At 36.0% G+C, this 23,330-nt stretch overlaps 1 protein-coding gene across 7 annotated transcripts in view; it reads right to left on the bottom strand.

Moving 5' to 3' along the window:
- The window catches only part of NAALADL2 (N-acetylated alpha-linked acidic dipeptidase like 2), a 423,667-nt gene that overhangs the window by 89,869 nt on the left and 310,468 nt on the right, over positions 1–23,330 (bottom strand). For all 7 annotated transcript variants that reach the window (XM_083868730.1, XM_083868733.1, XM_083868731.1 and 4 more), the window contains 4 exons: positions 22,800–22,943; positions 14,354–14,446; positions 10,035–10,240; positions 8,393–8,512 (listed from right to left, as the gene is read on the bottom strand). In XM_083868730.1, the coding sequence (XP_083724856.1) occupies positions 8,393–8,512; positions 10,035–10,240; positions 14,354–14,446; positions 22,800–22,943 (563 nt within the window). The remainder of the gene's footprint in view (positions 1–8,392; positions 8,513–10,034; positions 10,241–14,353; positions 14,447–22,799; positions 22,944–23,330) is intronic.

Below are 23,330 nucleotides of genomic sequence, written 5' to 3'. Positions count from 1 at the left end.
TCATTCCCTTCATCCTCATCCCAACTTGAAAGGAAAAAGTAAGCTAAAGTATTCCTGGTTTAATTTTTTTAATGTTGCCTAGTACCATAAATTCCAACTTTTCTTTTGAATTTCAACATCCTGATTTTTTTTTAATAAAAGCATGACATAGAAATTTGCTAAACTTACAGGATTTCAAAAAGTACACTGGTCACTTCTCCATTTCATGACAGAAACTTAAACTAAAATCTAACTCAACAAAAGCTTTTGAGTATTACTGAGATTTCAGATATTTATTAACTAACTAGCAGTAGTAGAAGATGTGAATAAACTAGGGGTAACTTTTCCACAAATATTCGGACATATTTGTGGATTTCAAATTGCAGAATTTTGAAACTTTTTGTTAGCCAGAACTGCAGAAACTGAAATCTCTTCCTTGCCTGTCACAGACACTAGTAACATATGAAAAATCAGGAAAATCACCTACATCTATATTCTCACAAACCCATGAGCTGTTCATTAATCTTAATATTAAATATTGATCTCCTTTTCCATTCAGACACAGAACACAACAGTTTCCTAGGAGTGCTCAAAAGCCTATGGAAAAAAAAAATCAACAGAAATAAATCAGAACTGGATGTGCAGCTTTCTGAAAACATATACAACTAAAATTAAAAATGATCATTCTTATGTTAAAATAATAATAATAAAAAAGAACATGTTAAAACTGAGAGGAAGCTAGTTCCCAAATTGATTTTTTTGTGTCTGTTTTTAGAAGTCTCCCTTCTAGTGCTGAATTACCCATTGAAGGTGGTACATTGAGCCTTTTTTAAGTAATTATACAATAATTATCTAATCAAGACAAGGATGATGTGTCAAAAGCAGAGAAGGTTGCAGCTCTCCTAAACTTCCTTTTGAAAGAAAACTTGAAGCATTTAAAGTGTTAAAATAAAAGGCAACAAAGCAGGTTTTGAAATCCCTTTCACTGCTCTGTCAGGAGACAAAGGTTGGAGCTGTGTGACCTTTAGCTGCCAGAAAAAAAAGCTTTTTGCAGAACCCCCAAGAAAACTGTTTCTTGAATTTTGGCTTTTCCTGACATCTGAGATTATCTGCTGTAAAATTTTCTCTGTTCTGTTCAGCGAATTTCCATTCTGTGGGCACTTCAAGACAGGAGGAATACTGTGGGAATTGTGGCTCTTTGACTCAATAAATAAAAATGCATCTCAACTACATTACTAGTTAAAACCTCAGGAATAATTTGGAAAATACAGATCTTTTTTTTTTCCCCACAAGTATTCAATTGGCTTGAAATTGCTTTTGAAATTTCACATTCCCTGTTTATGGTGTCCCAAAAATCTCCCTTCCAGTTCAGTTTAGTCTTTTTTTACACTAGACAAGACACCATCAGCAGAATCTGCTTGTAGTAAACAGATGAACACTGAACAAGCCAAACAAACCTGAGAACAGCTCAAGTTTATGCTCGTGATTATTCAAACTGTCACAGTTTTAAATGGATTTGGAATGATTCTCCTCAGACCTGGTTTCAAAGAATTCATCAAAGGAATTCTAACTTCTTGCCAATAAATATGCCTAAGTTAAAATTTTAAGATATTTTTTTCCTTTTCATGACTGACATTAACCAGGTGAGGTGTCTGGGGATTTATTTTCTTTTTCCTTCCCAAATGTGAGTATTTCTTACATAGGTATGTCTAAACAATAGAAACAGAAGTTCAATTATCAGCCTTAAAGCAATCAAGCTTTTGTTTTCACATATAAGAACTGTTAATGCAACAACACTGAAATTAGAGGGGGGACAAATTTATGTAACAAAAATAGGCCAATCACCATAATTTTGAGTTGACTTTTACTCCTGAACCCTGGAAGACACGTAAGAGCCCTCCAAGCATGACAAGGGTCCATGTAGAAAGAGAACTTCCAACCTCAAAATCTCTCAGCATGTGCAGGAATTCCAGACTCTTCCCTGCACCCACTGGGGCTCAGGTCACCATTTTCACCTCAGTTACTGGTTTACCATTCTACAGAGGTACTTCTACTCTTCCTGGGAGAAATAGCTTTAAAAACACCCAAACCAAAACAGAAAACTCCAAAGAAACAACAAAAAAACCCCTCCATCCAAACCAAAAACTCCCCCCACAACCCCATACAAAACCCCCAGGTTTCTACAAATCTTCAGTTCTTCCCACCCCTCTGACTCCTGTGGTCTGCTCAGTACTCTGTGAAACAGCTGACAATTTTACAACATAAGAGAGAGATACATAATTTAAAAATAAACATCTTCATGCTTGTCCAAAGAACAATCACTCCCAGCTGCAAGGCACACTGAGACAGAGGGAGCAGAAGTGTGTCAAAGAGCTCCTGAAACCTTCTCTGGAGGATGTGAGGTTCAGCACGCTCAAAAAGTATCATACTGATACTTCTGGCAAGGTTAAATATATATGGCATTACTGAAAACCTTTTTATTTATAACAAATAGTCTGCTTTTCACTATCCAGGTGCTTTTTTTTCCCAACAAGAATCTGCAAACTAAAGAGTAAATTGTGCTGCAAAACATTTTGATTCTTCTTCTGTGACATGCAGCCCATGGCTGCAGCTCTTGTGGACCAAACACTACAAAGACATAAGTCTCATTTCAGTTTACACTAATTTTTCATCAATTCTGATTTAAAGGTGTGTCCTGGGTTGTAGTGTAGGATGTGCACAAAGTATTTATTCTCTCACCATCTCCATGAGCTGTTGGAACCAGGTGGGGCAGTGTTTTCCCAGGCCCCTCCTTTGGGCTCTTCTGCTCATGGCCCATCAATGCCTTGCCCAGGACTCACAGGTAACTCCCTCCAGGAGCTCTCTCTGTTTAATGGGCCATCAAGGACCCACTTCACAACTCATCATCCCATTGGGAGATGCTCTGCCCAGGGGGAGGAGCCAAGCATTCTCACCTGGATATAATCTGGGATTTGGGACAGTACAAGCAGCCCTGACCCACTGGATTCCCAGAGGAGCAGAGCTACCAGACCTTTCTACAGGATCACTGCTTCAGGAAGACCACCTCACCTGGACTGCTCCCACCACCCTGCTCAGGTTGTATTCTGACTTTGTCAGTGGACTTCTGTATTATTGCATTTGTTTTATTTTATTTTTTACCTTTCTTCTTATTAAATTGTATTTCTGACTTGGAGCCTCTCACTCGTTTTGCTTTCAAACCACGACAAGATGCTTTCTTTCTTTCTGGTTATTTGACCATACACCTAATTTTTGCATGTGCATTTCCTTCCCATGGGCTGTTTGTGTAGTACAGCTTATATCTATTAAGTCAATTTTATTTCGTCCAACAACATAGTTAATAATGATGAAACATCAAGAGAAACTTTTCAATGATTTCTGTTTACGTAGAAACTTTAAAATATCCAGAGCTCTCAATCCATCTTCTTCTGTAAGAACTAAAAGTTTACTTTTTAAACTCTCTAGATGAAAGGTTTTCTATCACTAAGAAAACATCTTTCTATTATCGTGAAAAAATCAGTTCTGAAGAGAAATAATCAAGATGAAATTAAACAAAGGAATGTTTAGACAGAAATGAAGTTAATTTTCCTAATACTGTAGTCTGACTAAAGTGTCTGGAAGGGAAAAACAATTCCCTTACACAGTACAGCTCATTATATGAGACAATATTAACTATACAGGACAATAGAAACCTTGAAACAAACCCCATTTTTGCAGCAGAAAAGGAATTACTTCCCTCCTCCAGTACTACACCTAAAGGTAATAAAATGTTCAGATTTATTCAGTTTCATTCACAATAGCTATCAAAGTAGACATTTACATTTTAAAAAAAGAAAACTTTTCTGAAAATATACACCATTTATACCTCTGTTGGAAATCTATGTAAATACAGGGAAGGACATAGAAGCACAAATGTGGAGTCATCAGGAACAAGGGAATTGTACCAGATCTCCAACAAGATCACAGCTGGAAAACTGGTTCATTATTACATTCTGTCTTGCTAACAAACCTTTTTCTCCACGTTTAACAGGAATAAAATTTTCATAACATCAAAATATATGAGTAGGTTAAATTACTCACTGGCTGAATCAGTATTTATGTATTAAAATAATTCAGTTTGGAAGAAGAGTGAAAAAAAAAATGTAACAGTGGACAAAGTAGCATTTTATCAAAAGGAAAAAGTAGTTAGAAGATGCAAAAAAAAGCCCTCCTGCAAATCAAATCCACCTTTAAATATCCACAGCATAAACTGATTCTCAAGAGATTTTCTTTTGTTCTCAACACAAATATAAAAAGTAACACCAGCAATCAAATCTAACACTAAAAGTGATAACAGGTAAAGACTGAAAGCTCATGGGGAAGCAACAGTCTTCTGTTACAAGGTATAGAACAAGCAATTCAAATAACCATGTTTTTTCTTATTTACAACTACTGATATATGACACCAGGAGATCCACTCTTAATGCTGACAGTATAAAAAATCAAGAAACATATAGAAGCTGGAAGAAGAGAATCGATGCTGACATTAATGTAAGATCTTTTTTCTTTAAAAATCAAGAAATAATGATAGTAACAACTATGCCGAAGTTTATCTTTGGCTTTACTTCATAATGAAAAAAAGATGTTTCTGTCACTAACACCACCTTTTAACGTAGAGATGTTTTATGCCTTTTACTCCATTAGTGGAAACAAGTACTGATAAATAGCATGGAACAATACTTGGCACAGTCATTTTTAATGATCAACTTGTTCATCAATAGCTTTAAATCACTCTTTTCCTTGGGAGACAGGAGCAGTAAGTTTTGTTGGGCTCAGCACTAACAGCAGACCTGGAGTCTGATGGTCACACAATCAGTTAAAAGACAACAGCAATTTATGTTTCATAATAACTTTTTTTTTGCTTTGTGACATGTCCATTTAAAAAAAAAAAAAATCATTAAGGTCCTTATTTACAGAGAATGAATCCCAGCCTTGAACAAACCCAAATTTACCAGTGACACTCTGCCAACAAATGGTGATTCACCAACTGAGCAGGCGAATTAACCATCATTTTCTGTACAAAATAACAGTAGACAAAAATATAACTTGGCAGTTCTTCCCTCTTGTTAATGTGGACACTAATTAGTTATATAAAAAAGATTTGAATTAAATATGTCAAGGTCTCAGAACTGTTTGAGTTCCTCTTTGCTTAATTAAACCAAATATTTAAATTTGCTTCTTCGAGTAATTTGGTGTTTCAACCAGAATCCCACAGACACGAATATAAAATTATTATTTTCAGACTGCTTATGTAGCTGCCTTTTGAAACTTGCAACAAATATGAAGATATAATCCCTTTATAAAAAAAAAATATATTCTTTAAGAAACATAGTCACTGTTAATTAGCCAAGCACTTATTCTATTCTCTGATTGCCAGACCTCATGTAGCAGCCAAGTTATTAAGTTTCCTGATTCTTCTTTTCATTGTTGAGTTTAAAATATCCATGCAAACAACATTTCAGCTGAAACTTCTTCCCTACTTTTCCCAGAAATTAAGGGGGAAAAAAATATTGTGGAAGCTGCAGTGATTAGCAACTGTCCACAATTTTATTTTAGGGAAAAAAAAAACAGCACTGAAAGCAAACACTGCTGTGTGCATTGGCCCACCTTAGTTTGCTATTTCCCCACAATTCTCTTTAAATTATTTTCCTTGCAGCATCCACAGAGTGCTCTGCACTTGGTGTGATTATTACTGGAGTTCTCTTTCACAGGACAAGCTACAGTTTTTCATTGTTATCCTTAGAATTCTAACACTTACACTCTGTAGGCTTTTCTAATATGTATTAATTTTCCCTAGGAATGCATTGTCCCTCTCTTTCACACACAACTTTAGCTCTACAGTGAGCACTGAACAAAGCACAAAAAATTGTGAGATTTCAGTCTCCCTCACCTCCAAACAATGCTACAGCACTATTTAGCAGTAGAAGGAAAAATAATGCATGACAGTTTCTTTCGTTGTGGAAAAATGGAATTAAATTATGAGTTCTACCGCTGAATCCAAAGGCGCAGTACAGGATCTTCCATGTATTCACAAATTATGGAAAACTTCTATCTAACTAAGCAAGACAGGCTAGTCTACCTTTTCATTTTAAAATGGACTGATATCATTAATTCTAAATTCCTGTTTCACCTTCTTTTCTGTTCTGAACTACACACAGAGCTCACACAAATTAAAATGATCCTTTTCTCTCATTGGAATTTTTAAGCTCTCCTTTGCAACCTGCACCTGGCAGCAAGAATCTCATGTGAATAAACTCACAATTCCTTCAAGATGAGATGAGCTCCAAAAAGTCACATCTCACCCCATTTGCACTGTCATAACTTACAGGTAATCTGTAATTACATTGTCTTCCTGGCAAGTACTGGAAGTAATAATATCAATATTCTTTATAAGGAGATCAGTCTTGTAGAGAAAATCTTCTGGACACATGGCAAATTGTGAGCACCCATGGGAACAAACAGGGATCTGTGCTGGGCTGCTCCATCACTGTCAATACATTTGACATGAATTCAGGAATCTAGCCAGAATTTGGAGGCAATAATTCCTATAAATCTTTTTAATGTCACAAACTGTATGACAGTTATATTAATTACAAATAATAACATCCTACAGAAAGGACAGCCATACAGATAAAAATGCACACAGGCATTTTATCCTTTAGTTTATAAATGGGACTTTAGGATAAACATGCAGAAAGGGACGCACTCTCAAAATTAAAGAATCAGAAGTGAGGTGGAAGGTGGTTACTGGGACTTAAAAAAAAAAAAGGAAAAGATTTTCTAGTCATGTTTTATTAATTAACAAGTGCAAGGCAAGGCTGCTGAGGGGCTCTTTCCATACTGCTGAACAGAACACAACTGCTATTACAAGAATTATAAAATATTATTTAACACCACAGTAATAAAGCAGAAGTTTGCTTCCTTTTCAAAACAGAGGGCATGAATGTAGCACTCATACTAATATGGCATTTATTAGGATGAAAGAATTGAGTCTTAATAAAGTGACAAACAGATAATAAAGAGACTGCTGCAAAGCTCCAGACAATTTAGTTTTCAGATCACTGCCATGGATCGTGTTGTGGAGTCAAAGAAATAAAATGAGAAAAAAAACAAATAGCTCAAGGACCTAATGTAATAAACTCACTCCCTTAAATGGCAAATACTTGTTTTAATGGAGATAGAACTGCCAACACCACTAGGTTAGCAAAAGGCTAGCAACTTTTCAGGACAGTATTTCTTGCAAATACAACAGCTAAAACTGATAATAAAATTTGAATTGACATATCCATAACACCTGGAGACTCACACATACAACATTATAAATAATTTTCCACAAATGGAAGCTTTTTTTTCTCTGAAACGATGTTGCATCACATTTTTCATAATACTTAGACAGAATAAATCAGATTCTTTCCATGAGCAAATTACCACTTAAACAACGAACAGGAAAAGTGGTTAAGACATTGCTAAGAAGCAATTTACTGATATTATTTTACTAACTTAGTTGAACAATTGCCAAGCCAGGTCAGTCTTAAACTGCATTTAATCCAAGATGCAGCTCTGAGGAGTGTTTATTACCAAATGCTTCAGAGGCAAGTCAAAGAAACATCAGAATAAGTATTCATTTGGCAAACTTACAGGAAAAAAAATACTAAAAAGCATAATTGACGCAAGTGAAATTGAACTCCATTTTATGCACATCACTTCAAACTGGTTTTGTCATTTAGAATGTGCCTTGCACTATGTTCCATTCATGTAAAATATTATAATAAATTCAGAAACCTCAGGAAGAGCAACAGGGTCATCATTTTAAGGCCTACGTGTCCTTACACCCCTGGAATATTCTGACTCCAGATGAGCTGCACAGGCACTGCTGAGCACTGAACCTGACATACCCATTTTAGACAGTATTTATTATGGTAGAGGCAACACTCTCCCTGTGTGTCATGTTACATCTGGTAAATATACAGGTTTAAATGCAAATTGAGAAACAGTCTGGAAAGACCTGATTAGGATGAGAAAAAATGTGCTCTGTGCTGAAGAATAACAAATATGTTACTTTAAAGCTGCCAAAAGGTAAAAAAAGCTGCAGGGCGTGCAAGTATGGCCAGACTTTGTCTAACAAACAGGTGAAACAAGTTATCCCTTCCAAACTCTTGATCTATTATTTTTGAAAAATAAAATTTAGCCTGCTTACTTAAAAAGCAAAACAAAACAACAACAAAAAACAATTCATGTGTATTTGTGAGGTTAAAATTATTTAACAAATAAATATCTATTGCTGTCTAACGATCTTAAGCAGGTTAAACACGTAACCTGATAAACCAGATGTGAAACCAAATATTTCATTTCTAACCTCTGCTGCCAGCTGCTGAAGAGAAGGGGATGCAACGGGGTGTAAAGTTGAGTTGCCTGTGACTGGGTTATGGAGGCTGATGTAGGCCACAACATTTCTGTGAAGAACACTCCTGAGATCCTACAACACAAGCAGAAAAATGGTTACTACTGTGCAGCGTTATAATTAAGGCTGGTCTTGTTCTTTTTGTTGCTTCTAGGGGAAAACTGCACCCTACATTTCCATCCTCTGTGATTCCCCGAGTATTAGTTAACTACTGCTTCTTACAATATGCTCTTATGAACTTCAAAGGACATCTTAGTGCTGTTTCTCTCTATAGCAGAAGTTATAATTCCATTTCACACATCATCTAAAGAAAATGCAAACAGGTCTGGGAGGAATTAAAAATTACTACACTTGTAAGGCCAAAAATGAAAACATCACACGCTGTGAAACAATATGATGGCATTTTAAACTTATGCCTGACAGAAGACAAACTTCAAAAGCAATCATTATCAACAGTTAAATGGACTCACATATTTAGAGACCAAATTCAGATTTGAATTGCATAACTTTCCCAGCGTTTTCATTTTATTATTTTTTAGACTATAAAAATAGCATGTACAAACTGTTCCAATTATCTCTTCTTTAAAAGGATCCCCTTTGCCTTCTCAGTAATGAATTCCTCTTTGCATGAAGTGGCTCTTTATATTGAACAGAAGGGGTGTAACACAATTACATCTGATGCAAAGCTGACTTGAAGTGGAACTAAACAAATTTTGCTCCCAGCCTGGATCTTTTCAATTTGATTTTTTCACCCCCTCTTGTTTCTGAAGAATAATCGTGTTGGAAGTATGAAATTCCAATGAGGGCTGGCTGCTTCTTACACACGGTAAAAAGCAATTAACTCTTTATTTTATCTACTGTTTTAATTCATTGAACCATTAGAGTTGGAAAAGCAGCCATGAAATTGTCTGCCTAAAGGAGCACCAACTCCTTTAATTTATGACCTGAAGTCTCTTTTAGGCAGGTATGATCATCAATACTTTCTGAAGTATTTTCTTTCAACCAGCTGATTCCCATTCTGCTGAAAGTAAGAACCCAAGGAATTGTCTGTTTTGGATTTTAGCCAACTCCTTAGCACAAACCTGTGAGAAGTGAATCAGCACTGGCCATGGAGACTCTGCAAGGTTTATTTAATTAATGTAAACCACAGCATGGTTCTCTTCCTTCTCTTGATTCACCTCTCCCCACACTAACCCTATCGATGAAAAATGATTAAACATTAAACCCTCGAGGAGGTGAAAAAGCTCTCTAAGCTCTTTCTGTGCCTGTGTTGTCTTTTGAGGTTTTCCTCCCTCTGTCCAACCCTGGCAATGCCCTTTCACAATGCTGTGCTGAATTAGGGAGGGAAATCAGCTCCCAAAGGTGCTGTATTTGCAGCCTCCACAGCCACGGCAACATCCTGCCACCTCATTATCCCCAGGATGGATCCTCAGTAGATGTTGTCCCTGAATTTGCTGTGTGGCACACAAATGAACACAGACAGACCTCAGAGACCAGTTAATGACCCACATTTTCCACCTGGTAATCTCCCACTGTTTCCATGCTTTCAGCAGAAGGGATGCTGGTGGCAGTGAGTGCCCTCCCCAGGCAGCTTTACCTCAGCCCACTCGTAGGAGCCCACGTTGCCCAGGGCTGTTCCTCCCCAGGAGCAGAAGAGCAGGGTCCTGTCAGGCCTCCAGCCCCTCTTCACCTTTGCCATCAGGGCTTGGAGCAGGGCAGTGATGACAGCAGTGCTGCTGGCCCAGCCTTGCCCACCAAAACCCTTCAGGCTGCTGTGGTGGCTGCCAATGAGGACATATCTGTCTGAAATGAGGAATAAAAAACAAAACCCAAAAAAGAAACTTTTTTTTTCCTGGATATTCAGATTAAAAGAATTCCAACCAACCCTAAAAATGAAATTTAATAGTAGTGTGTAATGTCATTAATGCAACACAAAGCTGTCAACAAAAATGTATATGATGACATGCAAGACAATCATAGAACAGTTATATATATATATATATATATATATATATATATACATGAAACTGTGAGTACTGCTTAAAAATAAACTAGTAAATAAATATCACAGCTTCCTAAATTAATCCCCATGGCCTTGCCTGCCTTGTTTGATTATTGCTCTCCTTATAGATCTGATACTGACCATTTTTACAGCCAGGACTAGGTCATATAGACAATCATGCTCACAGCAGAGTGTTATGAGAAAAAACACAAAATAATAAGCAGGAAATGATCTTCAATACACATCAGCATTGGAAAAGGAAAGAAAAAAAAAGAAAACAAAAGGTGTGGCAGTACAATGGGAAACATGAAGAAAATAAACAAAGTATTAGTAGTCCCTCACCTGGATGACTGTTCAGTGCTCACCACCCTACCTCAAAAAAGACATGGCAGAAACAGCAGTGGAGCAGCTGGCAAGGAGGTTAGAGATCAGGACTTAGCCTTCCCTGGAAGGAGACATTAAAATACCTGGACTGCAGGTTTAGAGAGGAGATACGACAGAGGGGTAGAGATAATGAATGATACAGAAATGGTAAGTCACACGTAGCAGCTGTGTTAATGCTGGAAGAAAGGATTTCATAGAATGAAAAGCAAAAAGTTTCAGCCTGAAACAGAGAATATGCCTCTGGTTACTCACAAAATAAGACCTCAAAAAACAAATTAACTTTTTTTCCTGAGAAATAAAATTAAATCTTGATCTCTCAAGGCATTATATATAACCCTAATACCACTCACAAGGGAAAAAAAAACCCACCAAACTTTATTTTACTCCAGAACCAATGATGTGTTACGAAATGACATGACTGACTGGTGTGACTGAGGCCTGTCAAGAAGCTGAAGCAGAGTTATTCTGAATGAGCTGTTAAACTATCAGACCTTCTGTGTGAGATGAATGCACAACACTCTTTGAAGGATTGTTTACTGGTTTTGCCCTGATATTTTATAAAGTCTTCTGGCCCAGATGTAGACTTGTAAAGGTGTTCTTTCCCTGTTTCAGGATACCAATAGACAACAGAAGAACAGTTATTAACAGAGAAGAACAGTGATGCCAGACCCACAGCAATCCCTGAGTGTCATTTGGATTCCAAAAAGTGCAAAAGTTTTCTTTTTTTTTTCTTTAACCAAGTGAACTCATTCACTTTCTGTCAATTGATCACAATGCAGCAACAGATAGTTGCCCACATTTTGTATTTGCTTATAAAATTAAAATATCTACTTGGTATGTTTTGCAGTGACTGCTGCCTAGAAACAATATTAATGGAACACTTTGATTATAAAAGCTTTCTCTATCAAACCAGAGTTTTACCAGCATTGTTCAACAAAATATTTGAACATGTTGTTTAATAAGGAATCAGAAATGCTTTTCAAAGAGAGGCTCTGTTATGTACCTACAACACAATATTTTCAATCAGCTGCTTGGGGGTGTGTAGGTATGGGAACAAGAATTTCTTTCTAAAAACAGATATGCCAAGTGTCAATCCAGACTTACATAATAATTTAATGTAACAAAGAAAAATCTAAATCACATAATTTTGCAACTTATACCAAGAATGCTTAATTATAGGTTGTACTGACAATGAAAAACATAGGATCTTCAACTCATTTATTGACAGAAATTAGGAACTAAAATGAATGGCCTTACATGCCTCTAGGGCATTAAAGGAAGTGCCTCTAGCACAGGGGGATCAGACAGGATCAGTGCTTGCCTGTGTAATAATTTCTGTGAACAGACTATGTGAGAGGAGAGAGACCTTATTAAAATAATTCAGGGTATTCTGATGGAGAAGAAGCCACAAGCATCAACTTCCTGCTGGAGATGCCAGCTGAATGAGCAGGGGCAAAACATAACAGCTGATGCCTCCTTTGAAATTCTTCATCTTTGCACATCCCTCCCTCAAATAGAGGCAACACCCTAAAGGAAATGACTGCAGGAAGAGCATAGGAGAAAGGATGGTCCTGCTTGCAGAGGCAGCAGCTGTCCTTTCTCAGAATCACATGGCAAAAAAGAAAAAAAGAGATTGAACTAGAGACAGAGAAAAAATTACCCATCAGATACCCTTGAAGATGATAAGATAGGATAGTGTTCAGGTTAGTGATGGGCTGAACAACAGGGATTTATGATTAAAAACATCCTGTCTTTTCTTGTTATACATCTTATCTTCAACCATGTCCAATAGAGCTATAAAATCAGTGTTACGTTTTCTGCGTTTTAAAATTCTCCCAACTATCACATTTCATCTACTCCTAAATATTTTAAAGTCTTAGTTACACTTCAGATGCTCGTTCCTACTCCTGAGATCAAATGCCAGCTAAGGTCACCATTACAGAGATGTGCTTGCCTGTATGGGTGTGTTAGGTGGTCTTTAAGCAAGAAGAAATAAATTCTACTCTTGGTGATGCTCTGCAGTCTTTCATTAAGCACTAAAGATAAATTTTGCCCTCTTCCTGCACTTCTGTGAACATAAAGGTGACTATTTCATGTATATGAAATGAGCAAAACCCCATCAAAATGACAGAGAATCAATGTCATGAAAACAGCAATATTCAAAGCAGTTGAGGAGGAATGAGTGTACTGTCAACCAGGAAGAGCGGAGAAAGAAACCAAGGTTTAACATTAATTCTGTATAAAATATTAGACATTTAACTTGTATCTATACTAGAAGACAGTTGCTATGGCTCTTGTTGGGCCAGACATCCATGGGACAAACTGTTGCCATCTGGGTACTGCTACTGACTTCACTTATTTATTCCTTAGATTCCTAAAGTTCAGCATATATTGGACAACCTTCAAAAAAGTATTTTCTGATTAAAAATGTAATAGTAAGACAAAGTGTTCAGGTATAGAGAAAATAGAAAACTTGTTAAACAGAAATTGAAGCACAGTTTTTATTATTTTTCTTGCTTCTGTTTCACAATTCAGAAGACAGAATGTCTAAACATGGCAGTTTCTGCCTTTCCAACTCCATGACAGCTATTTGCAAAACATTAATAATAGCAGACTGGTAACTTCAGATTCATGAAGAAAATTAAATCCTTCATAGAAATTAAGTTCACTTTGCTAATTGTTTCCTCTGTTGCTTTAAAATAGTCTAGTGATAAATATACAGTTCTGCATGCACAAAAGTGAGTCATTATTTCACCAACAGGAATAAAATTTTCTCCACCTCCTTCATTCCATTACTTAAAATATGAAATGACCGGCCCACTGCCTAAGGGACTGTAAATAAACTTCCATTCTTTCATCATAACCCAATAAAAAAGTATTAAGGCAAGCTTGATGATGTTTTGATGATCACCTGCTCACTAGGAATTGTTTGCACCATTTAAGTAACCAGCAACAGCATTCATTCATGTTGCAGAAACCCCTCACCTTTTAGGTAAATTCACTAATAAAATAATCTCAAAATGATCTTATGATATCCTGATTATGACATTATTTATGTACAGCATCAAAGGACAGAGGGGAGCTGTGCTTTATGTCTCAGTTGCACTTACAGTCCTATTGTTCGACCATCAGACATAGAGAGCACTAATTATTATTTATAGAATTGCATAAAATTAGCTTAAGGCATGATTGAGACACAAAATAAGGCTGGAGCAAGTGTTAAAACCATATTAAAATTAAAACCATAACACAATGAATTACTTTGGTACAAACTACTGATATTCTCTGTGGTCCAGGTGCAGCACCTGCTTCTTGTGTAAAAACATGCTTTTTGTAACTACAATATCCCCTTCAGCTCATTCACTGTTTGACCCTCATGTTCTGTCTTGTCACAGATCACAAAATGAGTAAAAAAGAACTCTTGTTCTTTCCCTGTATTAGTGAATTATCTGGCAAAACAGGATCCTGATCCCAGCTATGACTCCCACCCATCATGAAACAAATAATCAATACAACAAAGGGACACTTACCAGGAAATACAGCTCCTTTTAGATATCCAATGACATTAGAAATTGTCTTGTAAGTTGTGACAGACTGAATGTTTAGACTGATTGTTATTTTGCCTGTTAAAAGATGAAAAAAAAAAGAAAATGTTAAACTTATTTACCCAGCCAAGAACCATACAAGCCGAAGATATAAATTCCACATATGGTAAAAAAAAAAAAAAAAAAAAAAAAAAAAAAAAAAAAAAAAAAAAAAAAAAAAAAAACACCACATTTAAAATGAGAAGGTTAAAAAAAAAACTTGAATAGGAACAACAGATTAAAACACAAAGTATGATATTATTTTCTTATTCCCATTTTAGCAGCATGCTTCAAAGATGGAATCTCAAAAGAGATCTCTACTCCTTGAGTTAAAAGATCATTGAATTCACTCAATAAATGCTGCCAGAATACAACAGTAAAAAAATTTTAAAAGAGTAGGATTTGCATAACTCTGTGATAATGAAATTGGCCTTAATCTTTATAGGTTTTCCTCACCCAATCCTTCACCTAGGTCAATCCATCAATAACATTCACAAAATTATACCTGTTTTATATTACATTTTCTTCTGGAGAAAAGCCCCTGTGTTAAATCAGATGGAACAGTCAGACCTCCCCAGAGCTTTGCCAGCAGAGCCTTTGGTGATGCTCTTGGGAACACAAGCCAGCAGGAACCAGGGCTTTTGGCTTAGCTGGCACCAGATGAAGAAATGGTGCAAATACAAAGGCAGAACGATTTCAAAAGCTGCTAAAATATCAGGAACTTGCCAGTTCTGCCATGCCAGTTGAGACTGTAGACAGAATAAAGCCAGAGTAGAGCAAATATCTGAGTTTAAAGAGATTAAAAGAAGGTGGGACACAGAAACTACCTGAGTTCCTGCAATTTGTGACAGTGGAAACCAAACAACCAACCATGGAGAGCTGGTGACACCTTCCAAATGTTCCATTTGCATGATAACAGACTGTGTTAACATCCAGCTCATCTGAAAGGTCACATTGTCTATCCCAGAAACGAAAATGTCTTAAACTGCTTGAACTTAAAAAGTAGCAGTTGTTTGCCAAGGACCAGAGCCTGAACCCAGACCTGCAGGGAGATTCTCCTCCACCCATGAACGCTCCAACAAAATTAAAATATTCCACAGATGATTTTGCTCTCTGTGTCCCAGGCTATTATCCCACCACGGATCTATTTTCTAACAGTTTTTTCCCAGGCTTTGTTTTCTGAGATGAACAGAATATGGGAGTGGGGAGTTTACTGCAACATGTGAAACAAAACCAACACATCATTACTGTCCTTCAGGGTTCATTTGATGGTAAATTTACTTTAATTTTTTCTTAAAATAAAATACAATATATTTTAATTCACTGGTCTTCACTGGTATTTAAAAAAAGCTAGCCGACTGCTAGTGTTCATTTAAAAATCAATTAGCAATAGTTATTCTATTTTTTATTCAGACAAAACCTCTTCTGTTATCAGCAGATGTGTCTTCTCTATGACAATTCTGGTTTTGCTTGAACAAAGCAGTGAGGAAAATGCAAGCCAAGCAATAAATTAAAAATAAACCCTGGCACATGACTTTGCAACCACCAATCACAGCATGTTAATATTTTGATTTGTCACGTAATCAGCTTTGCTCTTCTGATGTAAGTTACTGTAAGATTTATTAATGCCATGTAAATGAATCATGTTTGTTCAAAAAATCCACAGATATTATTTGAGAATTTTTTTTAAAAAAATTAATTAAAAAATAGTCCAAAGGAGCCCAAAAGAATCTTTTAAAACAAGTGAAAACAGCTCAAGCCATCTATGTTGATTAAGCAGCTTAAATTTAATCTAAACTATGCAAGTTATTTCTTGCTGCTGTTTCTCACCTACAGACATTCTAGAGCCAATTTACTCTTCTTAAAAAAAGAGATTTTAAAGTCAAAACTGATTTCCTTTCCTTTTCCTACAACACTTTAGATGTTTGTTCCTTTAGGGCCCTTCTCAGACAAAAAGAAGATAAATCCTTTTGAAGACACCTGACTTCACTGTTTTTCCTTAATCAACATCAGCTCTCCTGTCTCCAACTGACAATAAAGACACAGAAAATTAACTTCTGGCAATACCCATATTCTAAAATCAGATACTTGAGTTAATAGTCATGTAACACAGTAGTCAGCTTAAAGTGACTTGGGCTTAAAGGCTTAGAACACCAGATGAAAAGGCTGAAACTACTCTTTGGAGTATAGAGTAGAAGAAAAATTTAATCCCCTCTAAACAGTTCTGACAACAAACCTCTCGTGCTAATGCTGTATTTTAAGGATCTTGACAACTTTCTCCTTTTTTTTAAAAAAAACTATATTCTCTGGAATGCTATGAGGAGACTTTACCTTAACATTATTCAGGATACTCTGTCTTTATGTAAGCTAAAAGCTACTTCTGGAATAGAAGAGCACAAACATATTTACCATTTATTTATTTATTTATTTATTTATTTATTTATTTATTTATTTCCTGACCTGCAATTTTCAGATATCTCATACAAAATGACCCCCTTATCCTCTCACATTTACATAGTTGTTTCTAGAAATCCATGGCTATTTTCCCCTTCATTTGACTGACAATTTTAGTACTTCAGATGTGAAAAACCTTCTATTTGCAGTACTTATGTTAAAAGAACATGAGTTAGGCTTGTTGCTTTTTTTTTTCGCTTTTAACTTTGTCCCATGCTCACGCATAGAGAAGTAAAAGCTTGAGCCTTATTTTCAAATAAGTTCGTTAAATTTTTGAATCCTGATCATGCTAAACACCCATCATCAGACAGTTTTCTGAGCATTTGAGTACTGGATTTTAAAAAGCATCTTTAGGGACTCAGGTTTGAAAACTGGACTCATTCGACAATATCTTTGCTTATAATTGACAAAGGTTTCTCTACATGCACACTTAACTGCAGTGTAGAAAAATCAAGTATTAACTGAATTCAAGGATTTCAATAGAATAACTCCTGCATCATAAACCCCAAAGTTATTTCAGTAGACTGCTGAAATAAAGTACATTAAATAACTTCAAGTAATGCAGTTTTTGAGATGGTTCCTGTTGAAATCAACACCTGAATAAATATGAATCTGTCTGAAATGGCAACTGAACTGGAGATTTCAAACACCATCAAACATCCATGCTCCTGTGACTTAGGGGACATTAATTGAGCTGAAGTAATCAGCATAAAACTGCACTTGACAATTCAATTCATCATGTCAATTTGAGTGGAAAACTTTATTTGCTATGTATTTTATGTCAGTTTTCAAGTTCAAATAGAACTTTAAGTGAAGAAATATAATCACCACACGGATTTATGTAACAGCAGGACCTACAAAAAACACTACATGCAACATGGTATACATAGAAAAGTGAATAAATATACAATAGTATATACTTAATAATGTATTCAATCTCAGAAAAATATTGTGTGATACTATAAAATTGCATATGCAAAAATCAATACTGAATCTATGCAATGTACAGTATTGTTGAGGTATAGAACTATTTGTACAGGAATATGTCAGAACTCCTAGACAGATGTCCTTGCAACGAAAAAACCTCACTTTTTTGTCTATAAACAATACACCATCTAAATCTGATATCTCTAAAATTTTTCTCTAATAGGTTTGTATTTGATTAATCAACTAAGTTGCCTTCTGACAACTTATTCTCAAATATTCATAGATCTTGATTCTCCAAGCCTAATCTTAGTATGAAGAGCTTAATGAACAAACTCCTTGGTATTTGATCATCTTTTTTTGACCTACAGTGAGGAATCCAGAAATAAAACTCTTCAGATGAAGAGTTTTTGAAATAAGAAATGCCTAGAATAAAGTCCTTAAAGGAGGCTCTAAACTAGGATGGCCTAATGTGATACAGAATAAATGTGTCACAGTCAACATCAAAGAGAGCTGAAAATGCTTCAGATGGTGTAGTTGAATTTCATAACCTCACACTACTTTCATTCTTTACCTGCTTTATAGTGATCAAAAGCAAAGCATCACAGAGGAAAACACTGGCACAGAACAGAATTCTGAAAACATATCTTGATCATTTACAATCCTGGTAGAAGAACTCTTGAGGCTTCAGGTGGGAGTAGAGGGAAGATATATTAAAAATGCTTCACACTGTTCATGCTTAATTCTTCACATGAACTTCTGCTTAAAAAAGGAACAGATTAAAGTGATCATGAAAAGAAAATCTGAGAGTATTGGTATAAATGTCTGTAAGTTTTCATATACAGGATGTCTGAATTAGATCAGAGTTCCCTATTTAACTTGTTCTTTCAAATGCCAGTAAGAGACATCTGCAGAACTTTGTCATATTTCTACTGTTCTGTACAATGACTCCAGATTTGGTAGATACAGCAACATGCACTGCCACACAATCTGCTGGCATCTTTCTCTATTTGCTTCCTTGGATTCATGTTTAACATAGTCCAAATACCCAGAAATTATGGTGTTGTTTGCATATTGATATCATAGTGTGAGATGGCCCAGCCAGAGTTTATTAAATATGGTAGTCTTTATTTTCTCTGACAGGTAGCAAACTACGAAGGAGAAACACATATAATACTATCACAAGGCTGTAGTTTAACAGGAGGAATATATAATCTTTATCACTCCTTGCCCTTCCTCTGACTGAAGAGAAGACAGGCTTGATTTGCACTAGTGCAGCACTTGGCAGAGAACTTTATTTATCTTGGATGAGAAACGTATAATATGGAAAGTAACAGACTGTTCCAATTATTCCTTTCGTATAATTAATGATTCAAATTTTGCATGATCAGAGTCAACTATAAAGTCAGTATAATGAACATCTGACACGTGGAATTACATAAAATAGATGTTCAAAGTCTCATAAAGTCTTATTGTGTTGTGCTACAAACCTTTGCAGTACCAGTCAGGTCTGGTTATCTGTTCCACTCACCCATTTTGTCACAGGAGGTAGATTTGTTTGCAGCCTACAACAGAGCTCTGCACTGCAGTCACTGTGATGATTCACTATTGATCAGTGACTGTATTTTGTAGACTAAAAAAAGGTTACAAAAGATCAAAAGGCTCTACCTAGAAAAGCATTTTGATCTGAGTAATTTTACTGTCTGCAGCAGAATGCTGGGAGTCTTTGTATACCTGGCTCTATTATTCACACAGTGGTTGATATCATTCAAATTACTTAAACTATTCATGCTTTGGCTTTATAATTTCAGAAGTTAAAATATAAAAAAATTTACACCTATTGCACAGGAAAAGGCATTAGGAAGTGCTAAGAAATGGAATGTTTAAGTGAGATTACTTGCATTGCACTTCCTACCAACTGAGGTTGTAGCAGGTCCTGAGCAGGTAGCAGGTCTGGCTATAGCAGGTTATACCAATGACCATCTAATCCTTATCTCCAAGAGTCACCAGCAACAGAAATGAAGAGAAGAATGGAACAAAAGGATGATGCTCTAGACACCTGGAGACTGATCACTACTGAAATCCTGGACCTTTCTCATCTTCTCTCTTCTCAGACATTAATCAAGTTGAGTATGAAAAGTGACACTTAAAACCAAAGGGAAAAATTATACACATAACATTAATGTGTTTAAATACCAGGCTTCCAGGATTTCCATTCAAACCAAAGTATATGGTCATTAGTGTCAAAAAACTCTTTGTAAAGCAATTGCCATTAGATAGATTTACATTAAATACTCAAGAGTTTAATTGAAAAGGGGTAATTCATACATTACTGCAATCTCCCAAATAGTGGGAAACTTAACAACAACAAAGGCAGTTCACTGTACACAGCAGGACTTTCTTCATTTATGTTTATAGGAGTGCTTTAGTTTTACAACAATCTTCACAATGTTCCAGCAAATATCCTGGTAAGACTTGGTAAAAAATAAAGGAAGCTTCAAACATTTACAGTCTCTCTATAGAAAGTTCACTCTGAAATTCCTTCTAATTGCCTGTCTTTGGGAAAAAGTTCATGGGAGCACAGAATTTCAAATTAATGAGAATTAACAATAATGTACCATACCAAACAAAAAACAAATCTAATTACTGACTTCATCTAATACAAAATTAACAGCTGACTTCAATTCCCACTGTTTGCTTTGTAGGTCCTGAGCATTCCATCTATGTGGGATGTTTGCCTCCATCCTCCCACTCCCCTCTGTCACATTTTGTCTCTTGAAAACTGCAAGGCTAAGGGAAAAAAAGCAGCAATGTGAGAAAACTATATATAAATGTTTAATCATTACCGATGAATCTGCTGTTCAGCTTTTTGAAACATAATGATGAGAGAATGATGATAATTTTATCCTAACAAATTTTAAGCCAACCAATCATCTGAATTGCTCATTCACCTCTTTTGACAGATAAGTGATGAGTCCTACGTCAGAAGTGAAATCTCTCTCCTAAGCTTCTCCAAATCAACAGGAAGACTGCAAATTCAACCTTCACCCTTCTCAAATGCATTGCTGTCCTCAGCATTATCCCTTTAGTTATTACTGGTCTTAAATAGTTACACACCATTTCTTATCATAAGACCAGTCTTTTATCTCTTCCATTAGGGCTGATACTGAACAACAGCACACTCTGCGCTCCAGAACACCAACAGCTTCACCATGCAAGGAAAAATATACCATAATACATTACAGAATTATATAAGGCTTCTTGTAGTCTCTATTTTCTCAATAAATTAAGACTTTTTAAAAAATCCCCCATTAATTACTGTGGTTCAGAAGCTTTACATGAAATCAGACACAAGCTGTTGTGTTCACCCAGAGTAAACCAGACATAGACTGGCTCTCACTAGACTGCTGGCTTGGCATATTCCTTCTTTCCAGAAATTCTCCTCTCACAGAATTCCTGTGTTCTCAGGGAAATAAAACAGACATGCCACACCTGTCACAGAAAAAGGAGAGTAAGCTGCCCTTTAGGGTAATTCTGTCCTGCGGCCTCCAGACAAAGCTTTTTGAGAACAGACATTTTGCAGCCTTTTATCTTTCTAAAATGAGTGTCATTTTCCAGCCCAAATCAGGCTTTGCTCCAGGCACCTCAGCTGTTGAAAATTCCTTCAATACTAACAAGCTTCATGCATCCTACCTGGAATGGTTAAACACTTGTTCCTTCCAAAATGGCCTTTTCCCCTTTTCTACTGGTTGTTTGAACAATCATATTTAAAATTAAAAGTTCATTTTTAAAAATATCTATTCAGCCATGCACAGAGAACAATTGTCCTGCCTCACCACAACAACTTAAGCCATGAGGCATGAGGTCTTCTGCCTTCCTTTTTAGTATGTATAACTACAAATGCTAACACAAGTCATAAAATTAATCAACCTTTTTTATGACTTGTTGTATTGTACTCCTTTTCCACAGTAACTTTCCAAAAGCAATAAACAAGGGATACAGCACATGAAAGTACATTGGTTGCCCTTAAAATTTGTTTTTACTGTTATCATCACAGGACACAGTGGCTAAATTAATTTGCCTCCTCCTTTCCAAGATCACAGCTTCAAATCAATTCATTTAAATAGCATTATAATGAAATACACCACTTTTTCTCCTGAAAGATAGACAGGTACAAAACAAAACTGAGGACTGGTTACTGAAGAATTATTGTTTAAACATGCACCTCATCCAGAACGTTCTCTAGGAGATGTTCCATCGCTGAAACACTCTGCAGTATCTTTGCTGGAAGACTGCAGTCTTACTTTTTTTTTTCCCTTCCTATACAGCAATCAGTTTTTTCAGGCAATAATCTGTATGACTTTGCTAATGGCATTATTTTTAGGGAGATGCTATGAATGCATTCATCTGGCATCATGCATTCATACTCAAGGCATTTTGTTCTTACCATGATGTCTATTTTCCTGGTGAAACTCAGAGAAAAAGCTTCAGGTAACAACACTCTGTTTATTCTATAGAATATGCAACTTAAGGAACACAGAGCCACATTTAGAATTTAAGTGTTATTATTCCAGAAACAGAAAAGAAAAAGAAAAGAAAAGAAAAGAAAAGAAAAAAAAAAAAAAAAAAAAAAAAAAAAAAAAAAAAAAAAAAAAAAATTCCACAGAAGAACATAATTATTACTGATGCCTTAATGTTAAAATTATTAGGAGTACAACAAGGCTTAACAAACCCTCCCTAGTGATGGTAACTACACAGAGAAGGTTCTAAGTCAATATTAATAATTAGTGCTCAATGCCTTCTACAATTATTAATTTTTTTTTAAACCACAACTTCCATCTATCAGATTTTAGGAACATAATTTTTAGACTGTTCACAGCCTCTTCTAAAAAAGTATCCAAGCAAAACATACCCCATAACCAGCTAAACCTCTTGGCTGCACAGTTGTAGGAAGGGGATTTGGAGTCTGTGAGGAACATTCCATAGTTGGAATTGTGCATCTGAAGAGCATTACCTGCAGCTGGCACTTGGAGGGGTGTACACCTGTCCTTTTGGGCAGTGTCCTCAGGCAGGGAAACAAGTTTTCTGGCGAGCACTGCAGAAATTGGTTGTACCAACAGCGTTGTGAGGTTCGGGCAATTTTGCCTGTAGCTTCCATCTTGAACAACAGAAAGGGAAGAGCAATTTAGTAAATGAAAATTAGATTTCTCTCCTTCATAAACCGAACACAAAAATGCAAATCTCTGCCACACGGCTTAAAACAACTGATTTAGATAAGCAGCTGTTGTTTTGGGCTTATAATACTGGAAAATAAATTTTAAAAAGCTTCTTCCAGAACATGTACTACAAAATCACAAGTACCTATTATTGTATCTGGGCAATAGTTCCACAAGAAAGAAACTGTTAAGAGAGTCCAAGCAGATATTAGACTGTGAACTAAACACAACAAATTAAATTGGTGTGTAGTTAAAGCAATCATTGAAAAATAAAAGTACTGATCAGCAATAGCTTTCAAAATCAAGTAAGAACTGAAGAGCTGAAGGAG

The sequence above is a fragment of the Zosterops lateralis genome (genome assembly GCF_965231275.1).
Source record: "Zosterops lateralis genome assembly, chromosome: 10".
NCBI classification, from domain to species: Eukaryota; Metazoa; Chordata; class Aves; order Passeriformes; family Zosteropidae; genus Zosterops; species Zosterops lateralis.
This window is presented reverse-complemented; position numbering and strand designations above follow the sequence as displayed.